The sequence below is a fragment of the Lonchura striata genome, chromosome 11 (genome assembly GCF_046129695.1).
Source record: "Lonchura striata isolate bLonStr1 chromosome 11, bLonStr1.mat, whole genome shotgun sequence".
In the NCBI taxonomy this organism is placed as follows: Eukaryota; Metazoa; Chordata; class Aves; order Passeriformes; family Estrildidae; genus Lonchura; species Lonchura striata.
Window position 1 is genome coordinate 24,606,798 of NC_134613.1, and position 15,607 is coordinate 24,622,404.

General features: G+C 40.6%; 1 protein-coding gene across 1 annotated transcript; it reads right to left on the reverse strand.

The window, feature by feature from the left end:
- Positions 1-991: 991 nt before the first annotated feature.
- TUBGCP4 (tubulin gamma complex component 4) lies at positions 992-14,004 on the reverse strand. Its single transcript, XM_021541843.2, has 18 exons — positions 13,886-14,004; positions 13,640-13,768; positions 12,940-13,062; positions 12,500-12,553; positions 11,990-12,046; positions 11,357-11,436; positions 10,646-10,847; positions 8,554-8,719; positions 7,306-7,430; positions 6,579-6,629; positions 6,101-6,206; positions 5,665-5,772; positions 5,296-5,434; positions 4,628-4,805; positions 3,714-3,848; positions 2,630-2,746; positions 2,102-2,241; positions 992-1,800 (listed from the first exon to the last, which is right to left on the reverse strand). The coding sequence occupies exons 1-18, from the start codon at positions 13,961-13,963 to the stop codon at positions 1,788-1,790; spliced, it is 2,001 nt and encodes a 666-aa protein (XP_021397518.1). The 5' UTR covers positions 13,964-14,004; the 3' UTR covers positions 992-1,787.
- Between the last annotated feature and the right edge of the window lie 1,603 nt (positions 14,005-15,607).

Here is a 15,607-nt window from a genome sequence, read left to right on the forward strand (position 1 = left end):
GTAAAGCCTGAGCTAACACAAAGTCAATTACAGAGGACAGGATGTTTTCCATTGGCTGAAGTTCAGGGCTGTGGCATTTCTGCTTGTTGGGAAGAATACCATGTTCTATATTCCTCCAGTTTGCTCCAGTTGTTATTTTCCATTAATTTCATTAAGGTGTTGCTGATGTGAGTGCTAGAGATAGACACAAGAACCTTGGACAACTAAACTGCTAGGAGACTGAGAAAGAGTATGTAAGTGCTGTGTATCTTTAAATGATAATGAGATAAATAATCTGCTTTTGAGCTTCTGCATTCACATCTTAGTGATCAGCTAGTATAAAGGCAAAAGCTCTTCACTACTCAGTGCTACAGGCTGAAGGTCTCCCTCCATCCTCATACAATCTTTTAGTCCCTTGCTTCAAAAGTGTAAAGTTTTTCTCAATGTGTACTTTTTCCTGTATCATTTCATGGCTCAGGCATTTGACTGTGTTGGTCTGTAAATCTCGCATCCAAACTTCAACACTTTCTATAGCTTTTTCCACAGTCTAGGGCTTTTAAACCTTGCATCAGGTACAGTCCTACCATAAAGAGCTGTAATGTGTGGAAGGTGATAAGTCTTATACTTGCAGGCTGTTGTTACTGTGTCTTTCTGAGTGAGCAGAGAGGATTTTTTTCCCCCCAACGACATGTAACTTCAAGTGTGAGCTGCAGCTGTATGCAAATACCAACCCTTTGAGGAGAAGGCTGGTTTTCTTCCCCACAAATGCTGGCAGCATTTGTGTTCAAATTGGGAAACCTGATACACCACCCCAGTGATGGACTGGAGGCTTCTCTTTTGCCAGTCATTCAAATGGACTTGCATCAAGATGGTCTGTTCATTATAGCAAGGCTGGGAAATACTAGGAACAAGCAAGAAGTTCCTACCAGATCCCATTCTTCATTGACAGACAAGGTCGTGCCATGCTATTCCCTTTGCATTGGGGTGCAGACATTGACAATACTCCATATAATTGCACGACAAGATATTTTTATTTGGGTTCAGTAGGGTAGTCACTACTAGCATTCTAAATAGGCTGGCATGAGAACAGCACAAGTGAACATCCAAGGTAAGCATTTCCATACCACTTTCTTGCCGGCAGAGGGCGCTTTCTACTCAAATAGGGCAAAACTGTCTCGGCAAGCGTCATTTTAGCATGTAAACTATTAAATTGTATAGAGAAAGCATGTGATATCCACAGTGTCTCCATAACCTATGGAGACATATGCACATATAATAGACTAGTGCACTGCATGAGAAGAGACTTTAAAAATCCATTCTTCTTCCCACCCCCTTCACCTCAATTGCTACTGCCGTTTCATTTACCTGGTGGTGTTTGATTAGCAGACATTGTGTACTGTAAATCAGCGTACTACACAAGTAGAATGTCTCATTTGTAGCCAAGAACAGGATTACTTCCTCCATACTTGAACTTAAAGTGGAACACAGTCCAGCTGAAGAGTCCAGGCATCTAATTCTAGTTTTTCACTTTCTGAAGAGGTTCATAATGCCTCCCTGGAAGCACTTATAAGTATATGCAGGGCTGCAGAAAGCATATTTTTATGCATTCAGAAGAAATGGAATTGCTTTCTGTAATCACTGGGCAGCCTTATGTAAGTGCCAATTCCCTCTGAAACAGCAGTTCACCAGGCAAAAGCCAGCTACAAAGAAAAATTCATTTGAGTGCAAACTCTCCAACTGTCCAAGAGCACCACTCTCCAGTGCTTGATGCATCGCTAGTCACAGCCTGAAGCAAAGGCCTTTACTGCTTAAACGCCAAAACTGCAAGAGAAAGGTTACAGTATTAACTACGTGTTGAAAGTAACTCCCTTTACCAACCCACACCAGCACTTTTTGGCCAATATGAGCTAGCAGCTTCTTCAACTTCCTGCCAAAAGAAACTCAGTGGAAAGAAAGTATATGAAACCCAAAAACTACCATGTGCTGATTTGTTACTTTTCTGTCACAGCATTTATCAATGCCTAGTGTCAGTCCAAATAATTAGAAGCCATCAATAAAAAATGGCTTTGTACTTCCAAGTACCTCAGGATAATGCTACAAGCAACCTTCAAGATAGTCCTACCTGCCCAAGGTTCCTCCAGCCTGGGTGTAGTATTTGTTATAATCCAAGCGTAGCAGCAGTTGAGCTAAGTCAGAGTTTATCTGATGATTGCGAACGCTAGAGAGAATCTTGAAGAGAAGTGATGACTGACGACTGAATCCCTACAAATTTGAAGATGTCAGTTCTGGGCCTTCTCAGAAAAGAAGGAAAGCAAGCATCTCATCTCTGTTTCTGCCTACCCAGTCCATGAACAGCCTGAAGAAAACAATCACTGCAAGACATTTGATGCTTGTGGTCCAGGACAAGGTAAGCTATTACTTATAGAAAAGGAGGGGTAGAGGTACCAACCTCTGCCTCCTTTCTATTCCAGTATCTGCCCCCGTTCTGTTTCTCTGTGCACATAGAAATTCCAACTCAAGAAGAGTTGATTAGGTAAAATAATTACAAGCACTTGGCTTTCACTCTGGTTCTACAGCTGTTAAAGACAAGATAACTGCTTAGGTAAATGTTTGTATGGAGGAGAACAGATCCACAGAAACATAGATTCACCTTCACCAAAATACTGAGTTGTGCAGCTCCCCGTTCATCTAAGGGACCCAGATTCTGACTGACCAGAGAACAAAAGCTATGACAAAGATCCAGAATTTCATTTAAGCAGTGGAAAACCTACATGGAATAAAAAGTACAAATTAATAGTTGAAACAGAGTTCGAACACAGAGAGAAAGCAGCAAAGTTGTAGCATTCATAAGAAAGATGTTGTTGATACTGTATTTTTTAGGAAGGAAGCTATTGATGCAGCATTTTTTAGTATGTTTTCTATGGAAAAAGGATTTAAATGTTATGCTGCATCTCTGCTCTGCCTCTCCCACAACCTTTTGCACACATTTCTGGGAAAATAGCAATTGGCATGAACCATCCAGATAGGCACAGGAGTTGTACACTGACTTCTCTATCCAACTGGCAGGTCACCACTGCAGCTTTGGGATTTAGAAGGCAGGATAAAGACCAACAGGAGCTGTGGTTCAAGGCTTTGGTTTCACTGCTAAACTAGGAATTTTCTTTGTATCAGTTATCTGACTGTAATTGCTATTTGGACACCTTTATTCTACAATAACCTCATAGATAACTAACCTCTGTAAATGTTTTTGTGAGGCTGTTTATAAACATTTTTTTTTTCTTTTTTTTTCTTTAATGAAATTAAAAAGACCCTAAGTCCACTCAGGAACACTTCAACTTTTTTTTTTCTCTTAAGTAGAAGAGGGAATTTTTCCTAGTCTAACGCATACCAGTATGAGTCCCTCGGGAATACAGTTCCCAGCACTATGCTCATTAGTTCTTCTTTAATAAAGTAGCCTGTGATAAAAACATAGTGCTAAAATACAAGTTATTAAGGTTAACTGAACACTGAAATAAGCTTGAATACATAATTCACACTCACCAACTGTAAATTAGAAGATCTTAATTAAATTATCAGTTATAGTTTATACCTGTATACTCCTAGAATTGTAGTCTGCAAGAGATTATCACTGATCTGTTTTAAAATATGTGATTTGTCATATTTGTACAAAAAAGTGTGTTTCTTAGGGCACTTGTAGAATTGGTAGAAAAAGGTGAAAACAAGACCTTACTTACAGGTTTTAGAAGGATGAAAGACTGAGCCAACAAATTACTTAGGAAATGATCATGAGCCAGTCGTATACTCTCAAAATCTCTTGTGGCATTTATCTGTTGTAGAAGCTGTGAGAACTGAGACTCCAGTACATCGACCTGATGAATATGTGAAGATACCTCATTAGTGGTTTGAGGAGCTGGGAGTGCTTCAGACCAGCCAGAAGTCTGGAGTAAGAAACTTACTTTCCTTATTACTTCTTATGTTAAAAGCTGAGGATCCCCTTCTCTGGCTGATGAATGGGGAATTCTATTCAAGAGCAGTACATAATGTGGGGTATGTACAATTTTTGATGCCTAAGTAATATCTAAGTAGAAAGGGAAATAGTCATTTTCTTTAACTATGGAAAGGCATACAGGTAGCATGTAGACAAAGGTATTTCACGTAGTAATTACTGAATTTTATACTGGGAGATACTATTGGGTATCTTAGGGCAAACCCTGCAGTACAGAAGCTCAGCCACATTACTGTGGAGAATTTAGAAATCCAGGCTCCCTCTCAATTCTTTAAAAACCAAACCAACCAAACAAAAAAGCCCAAAATGTAACTCAAAGTAGAGTTCACTTAAAGAGGCCAGAGAAGGAACCAGGATGGTATGTTATTGATGGTCCTTCAGAGATAAGTAGTTTCTCACAAATATTTAGTAACATTAGAGAGCAACAAAAGAACTCCATTTCACTGATTCACAAGTCCAAAAACTTCGTAGTTGTAGCAGTAGTCTGGGAACTTAGAGGAAGCTCTAGACTTGTTAAGGAAATCCTGATTTCCTTAAGGTACAAGGAATCAGAAACCTGAGATAGGTCTTCAGTGCTCCCTCCATGTGTTTCTGCCAGTTTCTGATTAACTGACATAGTTTATCTTTCTCTGTAATACTGACCTGCAGATAATACTGAAGATTGTCCACAAGGAAAGCCATGTGATCCCTCAGACGCCACTTGATAGCATCGGTTCTGTTAGATTTCAGGTGTTTACGTTGCATCTGGAGAGCCCAGCAGTGCTGTAGCTCAGCCTGGACTCGTCGCACACTCAGAAGGTATTTGAACACAACATTGTACCTACAATCCAAACGTAAAAGTACAAAGTTGTTTAAGACTAAAATCTTTCTCTGTTACTGGAGAATGGAGTTACTGGAGAATGTAACAATGCAAGCCTAGAAAAAGAAACAGGAGGTGACTGCCAATAGTTAGGGCCAATCAGGTTATGGCCCATGTGCCCCACAGCACATCTTACAGAGTAAGATTTCTGCTTGCATTGATTACTGACCTAAAAAATATGAAGTTAGTTTCAGTGTGAGTAGGGGAGCTGACAAAGAAAACACTGTTAAAGTAGCAGTTTGTAAATTGGTGCAGATCTGTCAGCATTTGCAGCTCCTACTGACTTTACAAGTACTTTCAATATGAGTAAGTGGAATGAGCCATTTTAAGGTTCAGGGAGCAATAGTTCTACCTTTCTCTCCATAGAGAATAAAAACCCCCAACACACTAGTGAATGCCTCACATCAGGGAATATACAGATGAATATAGAAAGACCATACCTAGTACTTACTTCTCAAGAACAGCAGGAGTAAAAAGAATGTGCAATGGCCATTGAACTTTGTAAGAAAGGCCCAGAGCTGCCCATCCAGATGTGGGGGCTTCACGTGGAGATAATTCCCGGGAAGGCCCTTCACGAATCTGAGAAGTATCTAAAAACAAGTAAGGTGCTGAATTATGTTATCTTCTCAGCCAGTGCAACCATGGCAAGAATGAAAAGGGAAAGAACAGAAGAAGAGCCAAAGTAGTCTAGGCCATCACATAGGGCAGTAAAGGGAACAAAATTAGTATTTCTTTAACTTGAGAGAAGGGTAAGTAATTGATTTGAAAACAAGGTCACCATCTCCCTTCTTAATTCACTTCTAAAAATGCAAGTAGATACCTTTATGTTCCTTTCCATGATACTCAATCGTTAGGTGAAGAAGGGGAAGAAGGTTGTCATCATCTAACAGTACCTTATGAGCAGACTGCTGAAATGCAATGTTGACATCTGACAAGAGAACACATATCAGCACAAGATGATGCAGCTAGTGCTAATTTTGCATCCATTATTTACTCTTGGTCCTAAAAGACAACACTGATGCACTACTGACGCTCTTTTCTTTTAATGCCAGTTTCAAACACCTGCCATCAGAAGGTTTCTGAGAGATTGTTTTCACTCACTCTCTGAGACATTCTAATTCACAGGTGCTATAGTTTCAAAACTAATGACATCATGTAGAGAGTTAAGATAGAACTCTTCTGTACTGGACATAGCTTACCACTTTCCTGCTATACCACAACGAGGCCAGTTTGGTAAGCAAATAAGCAACACTCACCATGTTCAGTTACAGCCGTAGGTGGTGTCTTTAACATGTGCTGTGCAGTGTCAATGAAGGCCTGAAACAGCTCACCTCTTCCCAAAAGGTAAAAGTCTTTTATAATCTGTGGAGATAAATTCATTGTATCTAACACACCAAAAACAGAGCAGAAATTTTAAACGTCTTAGCTGATAGTGCCCATTCTTATTATATGGACAAGTGCTGTTTCTAAACACAGCTGGAGAGCTCTGAATTTCATTCACTGACCAAAAAGGCTACACCACCTTTGCTTCAAGATGCAAACTACATATACCCCTCTAACTCTGTCTTTGACCTAGTTCTATCACTGTATGCTCACTCTTGAGACTGGAAAATGAAAACAGGTTTACCTAAATGAAGAAAGCCCAGAGTGTAAGTAAACAAAGTACTTAATAGAAAGAAAGAAGAAAGGGAAGAAAGAGCTGTTTTAGCAAAAACAAACTAGCAGTTGCATTACCTTCAGTTGTCCTAGTAGATCTGATTCCTCCACCATCAGTTTCCAAAGATGCTAGTGAAGAAACAAAAATCAAACGACACAACAGAAACCTCCCTTCAGAATTACTTCACCCATTCAGAGAGAAGAGTAGCTGCTGTCTTCATTTGTGATGCATACAAAAAGAGCACCTATATAAAATGCTATACAAAGTACAAGAGAATACAGTGAGCATCCTGTGTAGCAGCCCATGCTATCAGCTAAAATTCTTGATATATACTGGCAAAAAACTCTGCCTAAGAAACCAGAAGACCTGTAACAAAAAAAGTGCAAATTCCTATGAAACCAGTTCTACCCCAGCTTTGTTCTTGATTCTCTAACCTCCCCATTTTCTTTGGTTCTCCTCCCTGCTCCAAGTGAAAAAAAGATTAAAAATTGCCAAAGCATGTGCTCAGCAAGATGCCATCTATTATGCTGAAAGCAAATGAAAAGTTCTGAAGTAATTTCAAGTGAAATAAAAAACAATGCAGGAATTCCCTTCCTTCCCTCATGAAAGAGCATAGTATTTGTTATATGTCCCTTTGTCACTAAAAGCTAGTTTTACACGAAGCCCTGAGACCAGTTAGAACAGTTGCACCACTGACATGTTTGTTCAGTCACTGTCACTGATAAACCCTCTTCTTCCAGGTCCTTCACAAAACTTAAGAGCTTCTCAGCCTGCATAAATAGTTACCCCTCCTAGGATACTCACCTCAGCAACAGTGCTCCGTATCCAGTCAACCACTGATTCAAAGTCCACCAAACTAAAAAGTGGTTGCTGTTTGAGTCGATGTAGCTCTGCTGCAAAAGTGTCCTCCTGGTTTTTTAGAATGGAGCCTGTGCAACAATAAGAATTTCAGAGAGTAAAAAGGAATCCCATTTGGAGACGGGCTGACAGCAGAGGAATGGAAAGGCTGTCCAAGCAGCACTGTCTCAGGTCTGGCAATGAACAGGAAGAGGAGGCTTCAAAGTACAAGTACCAAGGTATAAGATTACTATTGCATGTACAGTTGCAGTATAGACACTTGTCACAGCAGTGCTGTGGTATCAGTAAAACCCCCAAATATTTTCTACATAAATGGTTGCTGCTAAAAGTCCTTTTTCTAGGACTGAGCTAGATCTTCAAACCCACAAACTTTTCTGCCACATTAACCAGTTGGTTTGGGTCTCCCCATACCCCTGCCCCTTTCAAATCTACCCTACTGCCCGAAGTTGGGGACTTTGTTTTTTTAACCAACTGAGCTAGAAGACTTAATTTGTTTTCCCCTTGCTTCTGCTACTGCAAGAAAACAGTCCACCTGAATTGGTCCTTTGTTCTCTGTAATGTCACTCAAGCATTTAAGTATTTTTACATAGGCATGCTCAAGGTAGAGTCACCTCAGCAGTCCTCTTCCATTGGTGTAGGAATGTATTTCCCAAACCACCCTCAATGTAAACTTTCCAAACTCTCAAAGTGAACCATCAGCTAGAAATTTCTCCCCCTTGCTTTCTTTAAGGCTCCATATAATTAGTCTTTCATAGCAACTTTGGGACCACCTTGTAAGTGAATCATGTTTGTGGATGCAGGTTAATTCCATGACTCCATTCTACAACATACACACTCAGAGCAAGATGTGACTTTGTGTCTGTTTGCAGCCTTTAGGGAGAGGGATGCAAACTGAAAAGAAGACAAGGTCTTTCCAATGGCTTTATCCAGAGCAAATCACATGGTGACTTGCCGCTGGAAACTTGGAGACTATGTTTGTAAAGTGTTATTTATTCATCCTGTTCTTACACCTTTCCCTTGGAATCAATCAGAAGCAGAACACCGGGACTCCTTCTCTGTCCTGGCACAACTATCCATATAGTCTGTAATGGCCAATAGCCAGTGACTGTTGAGGAATTCGTTAATGTGGCATTTTGGAAACTATGTGTCAGTCACTCATAACTGAGCAAGGGTTGCAGGAAAGATGTTCCTTACCTTTTCTGGTCAGGTTAACATTCTGATTCTCAAACATCTGAACAGATTCTCCCACAAAGAGGATCTTCTCAGCAACCCGTACAGGAATGTATGAAGGCAGCATTTCTACTCTCAAAGAAAACTGCTTTAGAGATGGAGCTAGCATGTTCTCCTCCTCAATCAAGCGCTGCCAGAGACACAAGGGAAAAGAAATCAAGCGCAAGACAGTGTCAGAAAATCAGGTAGAAAAGGTGTATAAAAGGGTGTGTGTGTGAGGGGGCATTTAAGAGCATTGGAAGTAAGCAGAAAGGTAGCAAAATTTATTTGTATCATTTAAGTAAGCCAGTAATCTTCCTCGTACTTCTGGTATGCTAGCAGATCTCCCTGGAGATATTGCTTCCATCAGAGTACAGCAGAAGGGAAAAAGAAGCTAAACCTTTGTGGAACAGCAGCAAATTTGCTGTATTAAAGGGTTATGTTACATAAGCAAAAGGAGTGTTATTACAAATGCATTACATCTGTCTTTTGCTGATGTAACAATGTTAACTAGAATTACCAAAAATAATCCTCCCCTACACCCATTCCTATGTTTTAACACTTTTAGAATACTTGTGATACAGGCCAAATATAAACACCTCCACTAGACAGTGAATAGGATAAAGATCCAAAGGCTTGCTAGCAAAGATAAGGCAATTTTCTCAGTTCCTGTGAAAGCTGTTTTAGAACAATAAAGTAAGTTATTAATTTTTTTCTGAATGTTAATAAGGAACTCCAAGTATGGAGGCAAGATTTTCCTTCAGGAACGCAATACTGGTAATTTCATCTGTCTTTCTTGTTACTGGAGAATTAGTTTCGGTGGTCCATAATCCATAAGAAAATCGCCCACAGTTTTGAGAATGTTTGCCATCTACAAAATTCTTCATTTCAATAGAAGAGTTCAGTAAAAATTTGTACACTGATGTTAACAGGTTGGCAGTTCTTTTCTTAAGATTCTAGCGACACTTTTAGATGATGCAACACCTAAGTATTTTAGCGATCTATTCCACTAAAACTCAAAGTGTTCTTATTTTACTCTTTGACTGAAGAATTGTCAACACTGTTAGTTGATAATACTGAAAAAATAAGTTGCTTAGTCTACAATTTCCACCATGGACCTAGAAAACTCAACAATTTTCACTTTCTTTATCCAATATAGTGAAATAACAGATTTTTCCACTAACTGCCTTTTAAAAGTTTCCCCTGTTTTTCTCTGGGCATAGTCCATTTACAGCAGAGACTGTTGGTACAGGGCATTTAATTATTATGCAACATAAGAGTTTCAGTGTAGTCACAGCAAAGCTGCATGCACCACACTAACTCCATAAGTGCCCATGAAATGTTTTCTCACCATAAAATAGAAAGTGAATTTAGAGTTGAACTTGCTCCACACTATTCTCTATTCAGACACTATTCAAGTGCTCAGTGTGGAAGACTACTCCATTAAAAAAGGTGCTTTGCAAAAGGGCACTCTAATGGTATAGCATTTATAGAGGAAGAGTTACCACATTTCAGCAGTGTGCTGGTAGGTTGCTCCCTTGCTTAGCAGTCCCTTGACTCTCACATAACGTATTTTCTACAGGTAATGTCAGTAGTATAAACCTATTAGGTAACATTTGCACAACTAATGGCTGTTCAAGAAAGGCACCTGACCCAGCTGACCATAGAAAATGTGCAAATCAAGTCAATAGCCAAGTTCCCCACACCCTGTTCCTTGCAATTGCTCACACTACCACCAATGCCTATGTTAAACAGATCACAGTGTTGGCCATAAGGAATGGGAAACCAGTCACTCAAGAACAGTGGGCATGCAGCAGTTCCCATTACTTGACATCGGCATCTACACAGATTCTATCCTTAGGGCTTTCTGCTGTGGGGTTATCCAACTGTACCAAACAATAGGTCTCTGTCCCTTATGCCTAGCAGAAACCTATTACAGTATTATTTCAATTTACCATCCTAGCAGGTTTCAATATTTGTCTAGTCTAGCACAGCTTACACTGAAGCAGAATACAATACGCATCTTCTTTAGTTCCCTAAGGACCAAAGATGTCAAGTTATGACTTGTAGATCTTACCAGGTCCTGAAGTTCTCGTAGTTGTTTTCCTGTAAGTCCCCCAATTCCTAAGTCATCATCATCTTCTTCAGGCTGGCTAAGAACATTTCCAGAAGAGGGGCCCTGTTTGATAAAGAACTCTTCATGTTGGTCTAGTAGCAATCCATGCAGCATCCAGGCAGAGAGCTGCTTATACATGACTCCATGACACACAGCCAGAATCCTGAGGTCAAGCGAAACGGGTCAGTCAGGCCTTTGCACACAATAATCAAAACCTCACTGAATGTTGTTTCAGAAAGTTCAGTTGGTCAGCCAGGCAGTAGGGCAAGTACTAAGTCGTATCCTCTGAACATGTGACTTCTCCAGGGAAATCTGCTAGTATACCAGAGGTGTAAGTCTGCAATGGCTTTTGTTTCTACTCAAAACAGGACGTTTTAAGTAGTTTGACTTTCTCCACAAGGACATACAAACATCACAACACTCACACATTCACATTTATCATTTTGAAAGATCAAAGATCAGTGATATGCAGAATAGCCTTAGATATGGAGAAAGACTTCATTCTCACCACAAACCTGCTTTAGATAAATAATGGGGATGGTGACAGTCTTCCCCTGCATGGTACTCCTAATTTTATACCATGCTGTTTTGCACGTACTGTTCCAACAAGTAAGAAACACTTTGACACTAACTTCAGAAGAATGAAGTAATAGTTTTACTGGATCTACATACTTTTCAAGAGCACTGCGAACAGGAGGCAGCCCCCCACAGCTGTGTTTGTGGACTGTCTCCAATATCTGGCACCCATGAATCTGCAGAAAGAAAAGGTTAGACCAGGTCTGTTATTTGGATCTGTACTGACCTTTTTATACATTTAAACATTACACTTTCAGCTAACAAAAAAATGCCTTCACAAACTGAACAAGTCTTACTGAAAGAAAGATGTAACATGCTGGTGTAGTGATGAAAAAGACCTTCTATATGTGGCTCTACACTCAAGCTTCTCTCAATACTTTCCCTTAAAAAATGTAAGCATCTCTGGATTCTCGAAACATTAGCCTCTGCCTTTTTTATTTCCAGCAATGGCCAGAGAAAACAGACTCAGAAAATAAAGATTCCCACTACCAGCATCCTGTCCTATAAAATTCAAGACATCAAAGATTATGGGATAAGAGAAAAAAAATCAAATACAATGTAAATGAATTTGTAAAATAATCTCAGTACTTACAGTAGAGCTAGTAATAGGGCACCCATTACTGAAACGACATTATTTTCTACTTTCAGAAATATGGGATGGGGGCAGAAATTACTTCATCAGTTAAAGAGAAAACCTGTTAAGAGAAACTAACTGCAAGTTTACTGTACCTTCTGAGTTTTGATCTGTTCCACCATGACCATCACAGAGGGGAAGAGTAACTGAAACTGCAGAACAAGTGAAATATTGATGTAGGTTGTTATGTAAGGAAGAGAGAAAAAAACTGTACTTGAGTAACTGTGGACAGCAGCTGAACACAATAATTTAATAAAACTATTACCTGTCTTTCCTCACAAATTAGAAACATGACATGCAAATTTCTAGGAAGTATGTCTTCCCTTCACTGGACCAAGATGCACAAAGTTACTATATTCCAGCAGTAGTTAAGGCTAAACACAGTCAGTGAGGAATGTGTGAGGGTCAAGGTGGAGTACCTTAGTTTTGTGCTGAAGTGCAGGTGATCCTCTGAGTACGATTAAGGGACTACAGATGTAGAGACATTAGATAGAAATGACATGACATGATGGAACAAGCCTCGTTTATCCCACCCACTTTCTTATTAGACTCAATGAGGGATGACAACAAGCAAAGAACACTACTTCTTTAATAACACGACATACCTGGTCCAAGGAGTAATTAACATGTGAGATGGAAAGGTGTGGGTCAGCCAGAAACTATAAAGATAAAGCAATTAATGAAGATTAATTATCACAACCACTAAATGGTGACGCTACCCAAGGTATGACAGCTACTAGTCTAGCAGAGATTAATCAAAACCTCTAAAATTGAAAACAGAAGCCACAGTAGTCTGAGACAGCACTGGGCTAACAGAGATGGAGCCCTTACAGAATTGAAGGTAGAGAGGATAACACTTAATAGAATGAAAAGTAATTTACAATGGCATCTCACAGGAATAATTTGGAAGGCATTCCTAACGTGGAAAGGAAAATACCTTGTTTCATCTTAGAAACTACTACTAACATATTAATTGCAGAAATTACAAGTTTCCACAATCTGCCAGCAGCACTACAGCCTCTTGTTCTGTATCTCTCTCCTTTACCTCTTGTTCCAGGTCAAGTAGTGCCTGTCGATAAGGCTGCAGCACTGAATCAAGACCTGTGCAGAAGGCTCTCAAATAAATGCCATGCAATCCACTCTGGTTTTGCTGAGATGGATGGTGATCCTGAAACCAAACAATAAAATCTGCCTCAGCATACTCGTGCAAGTCTGAAGAGTAATGTAGTATCTGTGCAGTGCCACAGCAGTTGTCAGTGCTTTAAACCTGTTGAAATGCACCTTAGCTCACCACAAAGTGATCAGAAAAACAAATACAACCTTTTCACAATGACAGTTACTCGAGCAGACTGATGTTTAGTTCTTTTGTGGACCTCTGAAAGTGCTGGGAGCCTTTGGTACCAGTGCTTCTTTTCACTTAAGTGTGCCTCTTGGATCTCAAGGCTCTTCGCACATCATGAGGAGATAGTCATGAGCATCCCGCTCAATTGACAAACCCTGGCCAGTCTGCTGTGGTCAGAAATTATTACAAGACGTCCCCAATAATAAGATTTTACATTTGATTCATTATTCTTCATTGCTCTCTACCCTCCCTTACAAGCATCGCGAAGAGCTTTCTGGAGCTCTGCTCGGTGGTGGTGCGAGCGCGGGTATGGGCCACGGACCACTGCTGTGTCCTGGGCAGCTTGGCCTTACTGGCACCTGCCGCGCTCTTCCCGGGCAATACCTCGGCCCAGTGACCCCACCTGCTGCTGTACATGTCCCGTGTACTGCTCCACGAATTCGGCGAAGCGGATGTAGTCGGTGCCGAGGCGGCAGAGCCGGTTAAGGACGCTGGTCTCGCTGGGGTGCAGAAACGGCAGCTCCTGAGACACCTGGAAGAGAAAACAGCGGTGAGGAACGAATGGGCGGACGGACGAGCCGCGCAGGCCGGGGGGTGGGGGGCAGGGGGCAGGCGGGGCGGGGTGGGCTTTGCCGGGGCCGTGCCACACCTGGAGGCCGCCGCGCTTGCTCCAGGTGAAGGCCGCCCCCGGGTAGCCGCTGAGGGCCAGCAGCAGCTCGTGGATCATCCTGCGGCGCGGCGCCGCGCGGGCTGCCGGGAGCGGCGGGGCCGCCGGGAGCGCCGGGCGGGGCTGCGGCGTGCAGCGCCGCCGAGGCTCTGATGGCCACCGTCCGTCCCGGACAGCAGAGCTGCGCTGCCCTCTACGATACGCCTCACGAGGTTTCTTTATCGCTTTCTCAGGTTATTTGTCAGTGTTTTATCAGCGCCAGTTTTACCTTTCTCCATTTATTATGTACTGCTTTCCTTCACTTCCTGTCGTAATCCGGGTAGACTTTTATTCAAAACTGTCTAGTTTGAAAACTATGAAGTCATTTAATAAAGTGTTTTTTAGCAGCCTCTTTTTCATTTACCCCCCCTATTTTTGACAGTTTTTTCCTCTATGTACATGTTTACTCTTCTTCATTTAGAAGAAATTGGTGTTTAGTCTTAAGGGTCATCTAATTTGTATTTGTTTCAGCTTGCCACAATAAGGTCTGAAGGGTAGGAAGAATATGGGCATGTACTAGCTATAGCTATACAGCTTTATGTGTAAATTGGAAGCCCCAACATTGTTGTTTATCATATATGAGGAGTATAATAAAACTATTGTCTTTCTGTTGACAAAACTTCTAGCATCATAATAAAGACTGAGGAGTTGGCCTAGACATTTGTTATGCATCCTTGACATAAATATCACAGTATACAATTGGTCTGGAAACCTCTGCAAAAGAACAGATAACAGTAGTTTATTTAAAGGATTTCGGTGCTCATTTTCTCTGGGAAACCTAGTGATTAGTCATTAAAGCAAAAATCTTAAAAGAATTTTTTGGTTGCTCAAATTTTGAAATGAGAGAAAAATAGGTATCTCTATGATATTTGCAGGGCCATCTGACTAGTGCTCATTAAACACTAGGGGGGAAAAAGACAAGGAACAGGATAGGCAATAAATTAGGCACACAGATACACAACTTTTAATAAAAACATTTTGCAAAGTCGATAACAAGCACCAGAAATCTTAAATCAGGGGAGCTGTTATAGGTACCATTGAGTCCAGCTTTGAAGAGGTTCAGAAAGGTTCTTTGATGACATGTAATAATCGTGTTTTATTTTTCTTATCAGAATGAGATGTTTTTGAGGGAGGTTTGTGGCACTGTGCAAAAATGTTACGAGATTTTTAGGGGGAACAAAATGAATTCTGCACGCCACATTCTACATATAAACATTATTTTAAATGTCTTCTCATTGCATAACTTACAAGTGGCTACATGTGAAGTAATGCAAATGTTAATAAATAGAATCCTAACTGTATTATAAAACCTTTTGTTTTGTAATTTATGTCTGGCATTTCCCAATGTAGTTATTTCTGTAACCATTGAATTATGTCTTCCTTTAATCAATTCAGTTCTCTAAGATTGTTGAGTCCAACCAATGATCGAATGCCACTTTGTCAGCTAGATCAAAGCACTAAGTGCCACATCCAATCTTTCCTCTAACACTTACAGGATGATGTCTCCACCACGTTCCTTGGCAGCCCATTCCAATATCTCACCACCCCTCCTGTGAAGAAATTCTTCCTAATGTCCAAGCTAAACCTGCCCTGGCACAGCTTTAGGCTGTGTCTTCTTGTCCTGTTCCATGTTACCTGTGTATATATAGTAAGTAAATATACTTT